General features: G+C 46.9%; 1 protein-coding gene across 5 annotated transcripts in view; it reads right to left on the bottom strand.

Moving 5' to 3' along the window:
- Positions 1–12,208, bottom strand: part of INSC (inscuteable homolog (Drosophila)) — a 132,994-nt gene that overhangs the window by 31,804 nt on the left and 88,982 nt on the right. For 4 of the 5 annotated variants that reach the window (XM_011999554.1, XM_011999557.1, XM_011999555.1 and 1 more), the window contains exon 7: positions 10,928–11,053. The exons of the other annotated variant lie outside the window; for it this stretch is intronic. In XM_011999554.1, the coding sequence (XP_011854944.1) occupies positions 10,928–11,053 (126 nt within the window). The remainder of the gene's footprint in view (positions 1–10,927; positions 11,054–12,208) is intronic. 5 annotated transcript variants of the gene reach the window in all.

The following is a 12,208-nucleotide window of genomic DNA, read 5'->3' on the forward strand; positions in this document are numbered from 1 at the left end:
AGAACCCTTGCAGTTAAAGAACCCAAAGTGTACAGTAAGCATCATATCCAGTTTATGGGCAATATTCTCCTACTGATTATTGGAAAAGCACCAGTGGTGGTTTTTAGGCAAATATCTAAAGGACACAGGCTAATATACAAAGGCCCATTATATAACACTGGTGCTAGTCTGCTTTTCTTAGTTTTGATTTTTAGGGAGGTTTTTCTTTTTGCTTTATGTGTCTAATTTTAAGGAAAAGGAGGTACAGTTGGTTGCTGGATTGTAACAATTAAACAGAATCATGGGAATGCACTGAAAACTCAGCCATAGGAGCAGGAGAGTGACCTAGAGACATCCAAATTTTCTGTTTCTTTCTGTCCTTCCAGACACCTAAAGACTGCAGGAAGATACAAGATGAGTGGGAATCACAAAGTGACTGGAATCCTGCTCATTGGTCTAGGCAGGATGGACCTGTTTGTCCAGGGTATAGTTAGAGGGCAAATTCAGTTATAATCAGAAAGGGGAGCAAGGGTCATGTCCAAGGAAGCAAAGATAAGAGACAGCCCAAGGGAAAGGGCAAAGCATTTCATGGAATAAATAAACCCATGGGTCAGAGGCAGAATGCTAATGTGGACTGTATACCAGATAGGGACAAAGTTCAGGATGACGTCTGTAACAGTCTAAGGGATTAATTAAAGACACCCTTTATACAATGAGGTGTTTGTTTTACAGAGTGGTGGTAGAGCTGAGAGCTCCATAGAAAGCTACCGAAGCTAAAATAGGTCTTCAGGATGATAATATTATCCTCCTCCAAACTAATATATCCCAGCACTCAACTTCTTTTGCTATGTCAAACAAGAATCTTTAGTTAAAAGCTAAATGGAAAAACACAAATATTAATGTGTAATATGGAATGGAACAATGAATGAAAGGGATTATACAACCAGTTTGGCAGGCAAGTCAGTGACGTAGAGAGAGAAAGAGATATATAGGCAGAGAAAGCAGGGATGAGTTATTAAGGTGGAAAGCAATTATGGATTGAATAACTTAAGAGTATATAGAGTAAATAATTTCCCTATTAAGCAGATGATTTTCCCTATAGCTGATTTTCAAACAGATGCTCTGAAGGTGCTTTGGGGGTGGATTTCTCTTTGGGCTAGGGTTACTAGGCATGTGCTGATAAGAACATACCAAGTTTTCAGCAAAGCACTACTGGGCGCAGCTGGGATCTGAATTGTACCCAATCTGCTTCTAGATCGGTGGTCCTCAGCCTGGTTCTTAGATCATTAGAATCATCTAGGACAGTTTTAAAGACACATATACCCAGACTTTACCACCAGAAATTTGAATTTAATTGGTCTGTGGTACAGTCTTGGTATCATTAAGCTTTTATTTTTGTTTTTGTTTTTTTGAGACAAGGTCTCACTCTGTCGCCCAGGTTGGAGTGCAGTGATCTGCCTGCCTCGACCTCCTAAAGTGCTGGGGGTATCATTAGTTTGTAAAACTCCTCAAGTAACTCTCATGGACATCCTGAGTCGACCAGCACTGTTTCAGAGATATCTGTAATACCAGGAAGTTGCACAACCTTCAGAGCAAGAAAAGCCTGGGCTCCTTGCTGACTTGGTGAAATGAGCAAGTTATCCACCTTCTATGAGCCTCATTTTTAATCCTTAAAATAATAACGGTATCATACTTAATAATAAAATAATAAATTAAATATTGACAGCTTTTTACCTGAAATCAGTAACAAGATAAAGATATCCATTATCACTGCTCTCATTTAAAACCATACTGCCCAATGCAATCAGACAAGAAATGCAAGAATAGAAGGATTGAAAAAGGAGAAGCAAAACTGTCATTATTTACAGATGACATAATTGTGTACATAGAAAACCCTAATGAATCTATACATTATTAAAAACAGTAAGTAAATATAGCAAGTAATATTACTGGATACAATATCAAATTTGTATTTTTTATGTATTAGCAACAACAGAAAATAAAAATTAAAAAACACCGTTTACATTTGCATGAGATCATAACTAGAAATAAATCTAAAAAAGATGTGCAAGATGCCAGCACTAAAAACTCAAAACATTGCTGAGAGAAATTAAAGACAGTTTGTATGAAGTAGAGATATGTACTTTGTTCATTGATTAGGATACTCTACTAGGACATCTATTGTTTAAGATGTCCATTTCTGGTGGGGCACAGTGACTCATGCCTGTAATTCCAGTACTTTGGGAGGCTGTGGTGGGCGGATCACCTGAGGTCAAGGAGGCTGAGGTGGGCGGATTACATGAGGTCAGGAGTTCAAGATCAGTCTAGCTAATACGGTGAAATCCCATCTCTACTAAAAATACAAAATTAGCTGGGCATGGTGGCACACACCTGTAATCCTAGCTACTTGGGAGGCTGAGGCAGGAGAATCGCATGAACCCGGGAGGCAGAGGTTGCAGTGAGCCAGAATCATGCCACCGCACTCCAGCCTGGGTGACAGAGTGAGACTCCGTCTCCAAAAAACAAAAAAACAAAAAACAAGGATGTCCATTTCCAAAAATTTAAATTTTAAAAAATCTCAATCAACATTTCAGCAGGTATTTTTGTGGACATTGACAAGATGATTCTAAAGTGTATATAAAACTGCAAAGAAATTAATAATTACCTAGATAATCTTAAAGAAGAACAAAGTTGGCAAACTTATGTTACCAAATAGAAAAATGTATTAGACTATAGAGGCCCAGTGCTCTATTGGCACAAGACGAACAAAAGGGCTAATGGAACAGAAAAAAAATCCAGAAACGGACTCATGCATATATCACTATTTTTTTTAAAAAAAGAAAAAGGTATGACTTCAATTCAGTGTGAAAAGTATAGTCTTTTCAATAAACGGTGCTGCCTCAATTGGGTGTCCATATAGGAAAAAAATTGAATTTGTAAACCTCCCCTACTACCCCACTCACTCCGCCCCACACACTGGCCTTGATTGTTGGTCCTGGAGCCCAGAGACCAGCAGCCTCAACAGCCCCAGAAGAAGCCTACCCCAGGCAGCCTGATGGAGCTGCCACTGGTATTCTTATCCACCAGGGGTCGCTGTTGCACAGCACATGGGGTCCCACCGAGCCTCCGCGGACGGAGCCTGCTCCTGCAAACCCACTGTTGCACTTAGGCATCTGAACTGCCTGGCAGCCCCATCCCTTCTCCAAACTCAGGTTGGACCTGGCAGGAAAGGCGCAGTCCCCGAGCCAGCAAGGCCTTCCTTCAGTCTGAAAAGTACTGGCCCATAATCTCAGCCTAGATCTTTGTTAGAAGGGAAGAGGGCCGGTGGGTCAGTGTGGCTGATTTAGTTCCTGCCTCTTTGCATCCTGGCCTCCTTACATGCCCCCATCCCAGCCATCAAGCCAGACAGACAGGAGCTTTGGCATGTCGAAAGTGAACAAGCCACAATCCCTCTGGGAAGGCTCGGTCATGGGCCCTGCCCCCTTGCAAGGCTGGGAAGAGTGGCAGTGACAGTGCCAGCCCCAATTCCTTTCTGCCTGTCAGCCAGAGTCACAGCACAGACAGCTAACCTGGGACCCTGGGGCTCTCTGCAAAGCCTTAGCCCATTCCCATGGGAGTTGAAGGCTAGTGTTTGGGGGTGAGGAGTGGAGGAAGCTGATAATCCTAGATAGGTTGAGTGCCAAAGAGGGGTGAAGAGGCACCTGCAACCTTCATTCAGAGGCATTCTCTTTCTCCCTCTCTCTAAAAGCTACTCCGAGGTAAAGACAGGATTGCAAGACAAATTAAGCAGATTTTTTTGCCTTGCATTCACAGCCCCTCTGTCTCTATCCAGCCTGGCTTATATATTAGAACCAACTCTAGCAAGATAGTAGCTTTGCCTTGGGTTCTGCACACTGTGACATCATTCACCTAATGGGACCAGGGGGCGCACTTAGGATTAGGAGCGAAAACGCAGGGTTCTCAGTCTAGCCTCTGTCCCTCCCAGTATCTCTATCCTTTCCAGCTTCAATTTGCTCTTCTGTAAATAAGATGGAGGTGACCATCTCTCCCTGCCCTCCTTACAAAATGACTGTGAAAAGCAAATGGGCATCATGGTGAGAAAAACTGATTAAAGTGAGGGTGTTTTGCTTGCTTGCATTTTTTATTCATTTTTTGCAAAAAATAGCTGTTTCTGACCATCTGCAATCATACAGGGAGCAGAGAGTGGAGAGAGACTCTTGTAAAACAGCGGCTGGGGCCACAGAGCCTCCGCACCACCCCCCCTTGCAGCCCACTCCCTCCTGCCCAGGGCCTCTGGGACTTCAAGAGCTCAGTCTAGGCCTCTCTGTCTTCATCTCTCATTCAGCCCAGCACCTCAGCTGTCAGGGCCTATTGATGCCAAGAAGCTGCCCCAGGAAATGAGGGTGGGGCGTGAGGGAGCTGCATGGAGACAGGCAGCAGTTTTTCCAGCTCTTGCCCTTGGTGATTTTCTTCTTGGACTTGAAATTGAGCCCTCCTCCCCGCTCTCCCCTCATCTTTAATTTCTGTATTGATTTTCATTAAACTCCCCCCTTGGCTCCAGCACAGGGTGAACTAACTCGTTATTTGAAAAAATAAAACAAAAGGGAGGGGTGAGAATAAAAGGATGCTCTTTTGAAAGTGAGGCCATCTCTGGTCTTAAGGCTGGAAAAGACAATGACCAGAACTGTCCTGCAGGTTGTCTGAGCCTTGGGCTTTCAGTGCCCCCCACGCCTTATGGCCATAGACGTGTAGCTTCCTATCCCTAACATCTCCAGCCCCTCATCCAGACCATAGTCCCCAGTCCAGCTCTAGTCTGCAGCCCCCTCCAACCCCATCCTGACCTGGCCCCATCCAACCACAATCCCTGAACCAGCAGTGCCCTGACCTTCCCTTTCACCACTCAGAGCACCTGGCACCCTGCCATAGTCATTGCAAAATCCCCAACAACCAGGTCCTTTGGGGGCAATGTGAAGTTTTCCCCAGACCAACCTGAAAAAGTGGAAACAAATGGGCATGGGAGGAGGAAAAGGAAACAAACATAGGCAGAGTGCTTTCTCCATGCAGGCATCATTGCTGCAAGACCCACCCATATTGTTTCATTGCATCACCGTAGCAGCCCTATAAAGGAGGTGGTAAGGTGGTAGTCCCGTTTTACAGAAGATGAGGCTGGGGTTCAGACAGGAGAAGTGACTTGCTCCCTCACCTCTCTTCAGCCTTCCCCAAATCCTGCAATCCTCCCACTTGGTAATGGTAGTTCACCTTGCCAGCTCCAGTCCTCCAGAAGGCCACTGTGAGCAGTCCACCCTTACCAGGTTGGGTTCATCTGCTCTTGCTGGACTGTGTGGCTCTGGGGCCCTTACTCCCTCCTTGGCCCTCATTTTCTCCCTCAAGTCTTCTTCCAAGTGAGGTCCAGAGACTACTGTCTCCTCCTTGGGGCTCCCCCAATTCACTGAACACAGAGACCCTGAAAGACTTGGAGCCCCATGGGGTGGCTCCTTGCTGTGGCGTCCCCTCTGCCCCTGCCCTTGTTAAGACTGCTTTCCTCCGGCTTGCCTGGGAGCTCCTCCCTGGCCTTTCTGGGACCAGCTTCATTGCCTCTTTGGTGCTGCCCACACCGGCAACCCCACCAGAGGTGGGGCCTCCTGCCTATAGCCTCTGATGGCCACGGGACAGCCCTTACCACTGTCTGTCCTGCTGGGCCTCTCCCCATCAGCTATCCTGGGAGGCAGGGAGCCTGTCTTTTCTCCAGAGCCCAGCACAGGGGTTGGGAATGAGGAGTGATGTCAGATGAGGACACAGGGAAGGAAGGACAGATGTCCTGAAGCTTAAGATGTGGGGAGGCTGCAGCCCGGATGAACCAGACCTCCACGTGACAGCTCTGAAAAGAAAGAATGGGGCCTCAAAAGGCCTGTCAGACACTCGTGGAGAGGCCTTTGCTGTGTGTTGGCATCTTGCCTCCATCCCTGCTTGGTGGGTGTCCATGTCTGGCCCCTGCCCAGGCCAACACAGAGAACTCAGCTCCCAGGGAGTCATCCCTCTGCAGTCCTTGCCTCAGAAGGACCAGCTCTCCCCAGGTAGCAGAGGAAAGAGCAGGAGTTTAGAATCAGCCAGACTTGGGTTTGCATCCAAGCCCTACATTCAGGACTGAGGAAACACAGTCTCCGAGTCTCAGTTTCCTCGTCTGTTAAAGGGAAAGGCTGTGAGGACTCATCCCCCCCACCACACCCAGCTTCTCCATGTGTGCACTTCACTGCAACTTTGACCAGGCCAGCCCCTCTCCCACATGCCAGCCCTCCCTTCCCCACCAGACCCTAACCTTCCATTCATTTTCAGAGTCACAGTGATTAGCATTGTACCTGCCACAATCACAGTAGCCACCATTTATTCACTGCCTACTCTGTGCCAAGCATCATATTACTATACATGAGGAAGATTTTATAGGTTCATTTTACTGATCAAGAAACTGTGCTAAGAAAGTCTCCCAGGATAACATATCCAAGCTCACAGTGAGAAAAATCTGCTCAAACTCAGGATTGCCTGACTCTAGTTCCCGGTCTCCCCACTGTAATAGGCTGCTTCAATGATAAAAGGAATTCACAGAGTGAATTAATGGTGGACTTCGTGAGAGAACAAATGAGTGAGTAAGTTTACTTATTATTTTATTTTACTTATTTTTTTAAGAAGCAGTGTCTAGCTATATTGCCCAGGCGAGTCTGGCTTCATGCAATGCTCTTGCCTCACCGTCCTAAAGCACTGGAATTTGAGTGAGTTTAAAAGTAAGTGAATGACTGACTGGCAAACAGAAGGAATGAAGCAGCAGAGATGAAGTGACTTCCTGTGAGTAAGTGAATAAGACCATGACTGAATCTATGACCACACAAGTCCCCCAAACCGGGCAAGGCTCAGGCATGACACAGCAGTAACTGGGATGGATGCAGTGACCTGTCTAGACCCACAACTCCGCTGGAGACTGTGCAGGATTTAATGAACCTCTTCAAGGTTGAAGGAAAGGAGGGGGAAGCCACACAACAGAGATGAATTTCACCAAATCCAGCACGTTTCTCACTGCCAATTAATTAAGCGAACCTCAGTGAGAAGGCCAGGCTAGTAAATCAGGAGGGGAAGGCTAGAACTTTGATGTGATCTAATTAGGCCATGAACCATGCCCAGTGAGTGGGTGGCTGGCAAGAGCCCCAGGGAACCACACTTCCCCATTCCACCTTCACTCACCTGTCACTCTGTGGTTTCTACAATCCAGCCTGTGCCTGGTCTTCACCATCTTCCATCCTCAACACTGACAATGGCCAACCTCACCAGAGCCTCTGTGGGCAGGGCTGAGCAGCCCAGGTCACAGAGGGTGGCAAGCATGGACAGGACCCAGGGAGGGCACATAGGTGGAGAGTGGGGGAGATTAAGGCCCTCACAGGTGTCTCTAGAACTTCTCACAACTTTGGAAGCAACATGATATGGAGGAAAAGAGCATGGACAGTGGCCTCACAATATCATATTTTGAGTCCTGGGTCTGCAAAATGGTTAACAGCCCAGGCTGGCTCTCGCCCAGCAAAGCTGGAATTACATTACTGCCTGCGCCATTTTTTAGCTGTGTGCACTTGAGCAAGTTGCTTCGTGTCTCTAAGTCTCCCTTTCTTCTGTAAGCAGTGGGGATGTAACAGGATGGCAGGGAATAAATGACTTGATGAAAGGAGGGGCTTAGCAAAGTGCTTGCCCAAAGCAAGTATTTGATATATGTTAGTTATTGTTCCTCTCATCATGGTCATGACATCCTCCTTACCTGCTAGAACTGGGCTTGGCAAGGATTTTCTACAGATGGCCAGAAAGTAAATATTTTTGGCTTTCCAGACTATATGCTCTCTGTTGCAACTATTCAGTTCTGCTGTTTTGGTATGAAAGCACATAGAGAACACCCAAACAAAAGAGTGTAGCTGTGTTCTAATAAAACTATGGGCTGAACTTCGAATTTCACGTAAGTTTTCATGGGACACAAAATTTTATTCTTCTTCTGGTTTTTTTTCCAACCATTTAAAAATGAAAAAACAAATCATTCTTAGCTCATGGGCCAGACAAGGCAGATAGCAGGCTGAATTTAGCCCATGGACCATAACTTGCTATCTTCTAGACTAGAATGTAAGCTCCATGAAGACAAGGAGTTTTGTCTGTTTTGTTCACTGTTATACTCCCAGTGCCTAAAACAGTGCCTTGCAAATAGCAGATAGTAAATATTTGCAGAATGAATGAATTACATAATGTATGATTTCACACAAGAAGTCATTTCACCTCTCCGGATGTCAGTTTTCTCATCCATACTGTGGGGACACTTTCAAACCTGAAGCAAGCATCAAATGAAATTAGACTCCATGCGGGGTCATTTTGCAAGCTCTACAACTGCCATACAATGTAGTTGTTATTTCTGATCACTCAGGGGCCCTTGCCAGGGTAAGTCTTATTCCTCTTCAGTGCCTGGCACAGAGGAAATATTTCATGAGAGTCTATGTATTATAAGCAATCTGTCCTGGAGGGGAGAAATGTCCAGGTAAGCTACTATCCCCTATGCCAGTTGGGGGTGTGAGGGGTTAGCACATTGGCCAGGAACAGCAAGGTGGTCTGGGATTAAGCTGCAGGGACCTTTTCAGTGCTCTCAGAGTAACCATTAAACTAGCGAGGTCGTGACACACACTGGGTGTTGGACTATGGCAGATGTGGGTCCAAATTCTGGCTCCAATACTTACTATGTTATTTAGGCAAGTCACTTAAACTGCCTGGGATTCCATTTCCTTATCTTTAAGATGGAGATACTAATAGTGCTCACCTCACAAGTTTCTGGTGCATTAATGAAAGGACATATGTAGTGGACTAGCTCAGCACCTGGCACGTAGTAACCCCCCAGACTATGAGCATCTCTTTCTCCTTTTGCTCAACTGGGCAGGGTCTGAATCCCAGGCTAGGACCTGGGCCATCTGTACTGGGAAAGACACATTAAAGCACTCTGGCATTTGAGCAGCATCAGATAGGTGAAAGGAAAAATGCCTCCAGCTGTCCCAGCTGCACATGTTTTCAGCTCTAAACAAACAAACGAAAAACCCTGTTGTTTTTCTTCCCTGAATTGAAAACTTCCTTTTGCACTGCAAGCTCACTAAAGCCATACAATCTGCTGCTTTCGGAGAGCTGGTGATCCCAAGCTCCTTCTATCTTCTCCTCCCATTTTCCCTGCCAACCAGACAGGAAAGGTGAGAAACAAACCCTATTTGGTTGTTTGTACACTATCCAAGGAAGGACAAAACTAATTCCAGCCACCCCTGACCCCAAGGAGAAGGGAGGGAATTATTCCGAACATGAAGTTGAGGATGCTCAATGTATTTCCTTTATCAAGTCTACCATCTGTCTCTCCCTCTCTCTCTCACCACCCTCCCCATTCCTCTATTTTGCCATATAAGAGAGCACACGCATAGCATGTCTGTGCTCACACAATCAGACAGGCCACCGGAATAGAGATAACTGTAATTGGTTTCAGTCTTATGATTTGGCTTTTGGTTCTCTCATTTAGTAGACAGATGACCTTGAGTTAGTCACTTCTCTCCTCAGAGCCTTGCTACCCAATGAGTAGCACAATGAAGGAGTAAGCATGGATTTCTCACCTTCAAATCTAGTGCTTATAGCAACTAGATGTGAAAACTTCCAACCCAGTGGGAAGAGGGCACTCTGTCTAAAAAGCTGGCACTAGCTCCTCTACTATCTTGCTCTGTCACCTTTGGCAAATTACTTCCCTATTCTGACCTGTAGCCTTGTCATCTGTAAAATGAGCAGGTTCCCTATCCACATTCCATCCTTAGCTAAGAGCATCTCTAAGTTCATGATTCTATGACCCTGTCCCGATAATCTGAGTAGATTTGGAAGGAGGCAGGGTAAAAAGTAAGATGACCATTTGTCTAGGAGTCCAGACCAAAGTGAAGAAACTGAGGGTAGGGTAGAGTTATATGGGCTGCCAGGACTAGACTGTGGGACATGGAGGCAGAGGACAGATAGCAGTTTGCTGGCCCCTGTCCCCATTTAGACCAGCTCACGTGAACAGACTCAGATCCTCCCCCAAATCCTGCAGGTACCACCATAGTACCAGGACACACCAGGCCTTTCCACTTCTCTATAAGAATTTTCAGCATCTTTCCTGGAAACTTGGTTGGGGAACCCCAGATTTCAGCCCCTGCCACCCAGCCCTCCTGGCTGGAGTCCCCAAGAGCGTATCCACAAGCTCAGACTCACACATGTCTAAGTAGAGGAGCAGCCTCAGCCCCACAACCAGGGAAGGGGTCAGGGGTGGCTGGAATTAGTTATGTCACCATAGATCAGGCTTGAGCAGAGGCACCAGGGCCTGTCTGATCACCGCCTTCCTTCTCTAACCCCACCCTACTCCCATGCCATCTTGGCCCAGCGAGCACTTGGACTGGGGCTTCCACCTCCCTCACCCAAGCCCACTGGTCTTTAGTGAAGAGGAGTCCCACTTGCTCTCCCAGGCACCCAGTGCTGCCCTGCTCTTGCCCACTCTATGCCCCCAGGATCTGGATCCTCTTCCATCTTCAGGAGGCCTGCTGTGGGTGAAGAATCAACCACCCTGAACCCTAGCACCACCCCTGACTTGCCTGCCTTCTACCATGTTCCACCCACAGCAGTCTCCCCAGTTGTCACCCCACCTAGGAAGTGCTGAGTGTCCCTTTGAGCCCTGCCTTTCCTGCTCAGGCTCCTCAGTCCCCATCTCCTTCACCTCTTCGCCAGCTCCCATAGTCCAGGTCCCAGCAGCCCTATCCAAATGGTGCCTGGGAAAAGGACTACTCAGGGCATTTGCTCAATGAAAAGGAACAGATGGCTACCATGAGGCCTAGCCCTCACCCCTACTTGGCTTGAGGAGCTCAGGCACCACCCAGCCAGCTGTCCTTACCTTCTCCAGCTGGTGGACACCCTCTTCCACGCAGCAGATGGAGGCCAGTGTGCGGAGCGCCTGGGGGTACAAGCACCGGAAAGTGTCCTGCCGGCAAATCTTGAAGAGTGCTACGACCCCACCCTCCTGCCAAGAGAAAGAAATATCACATCATGTTATTACTGTGTGACCTTGTCTGGGGCTAACTCAAGAATAAGTGACATCCCTGATTTGCCAGATATGCTTTCGGGTCCTCCCTGCCTCCAGCAATCCCCGCCCCGCACACACTTAACACACTTACGCTCACATGTTTACATGTATGCTACCCAGAAATGCTGGTTCCAGAAATAATGTTACCCTTTATAGTCCAAGCTGGAGATTGGATACCATAAATGCTTCTGGGGCTTGGGAGCCAGGGGCCAAGGCAGGCATATTTGCTAGGGCTGGCGATCAGAACCCTTCAACAGGGTTCCCAAACAACTGGCAACTCCCTTGGAGCAACCCCCCATAGAGCAGGCCTGGAGTCACAGGAAACAGGTCCTAAAAACCAACTGAGGCAGGTGGGAGGAACTGACTAGATCTCCCTCTGCTAACAGTCACCAGGCTATTCCTCGGATCCTTCCAACTGCTGTGGGAGGCAGGCAAAAAAAAGGTTTCATTTATATGAGCACTACCATTTCCTCCCATTTTTTGATCGAAAAAACTGAAATCCAGATGGGTAAAATAATTCAGCCTATATTCACATCATCATTTTCATTTTCACTGCTTTACTCCTGTTTGTGTGTGTGTGTGTATAACCCTTTTAAAAACAATCATCTCAGCTCTTGAGTGTAGTGAATACGTCCTTTTCCCTTTGTGAGAGCTGTTATGGAAACTTCTTTCCAGTAAAGTGTCTACCATCAGGCAAGAATCTAGGAGTGCAGAGCTCATTGTCCAGGTGCCCTGCTAACTAGTCAGACTTACTCATAATAATCACTGGAGCCAACCTTAGCTCTGGGAGCAAAGTGAGCCAAGAGATCACTAGAGTGACTAATCAAGGTGCCAAGCAAACCAGTGGCAACACTAACTGGGGCATTTAGAGTGGCAGGAATTGGATATCCCACATCTAGCCTTGCTCAGATCTCTCCCTCTTTCCCTCCTTGAAGGCTGGCAGGGTGCCTAGGGTTGGCAGCAGTAAAGAATGCATGAGCAACTGATCTGAACTGGGTCCCTCGGGGCACTAGCCTTTAACCTCATCACTCCTGGGTCTAACTAACCTCCTTGTAGCAGTTCCCAAAACTAAGCAAAATGTTACAGGAAGAA

Source organism: Mandrillus leucophaeus, unplaced genomic scaffold, assembly GCF_000951045.1.
Source record: "Mandrillus leucophaeus isolate KB7577 unplaced genomic scaffold, Mleu.le_1.0 Scaffold599, whole genome shotgun sequence".
NCBI lineage: Eukaryota > Metazoa > Chordata > Mammalia > Primates > Cercopithecidae > Mandrillus > Mandrillus leucophaeus.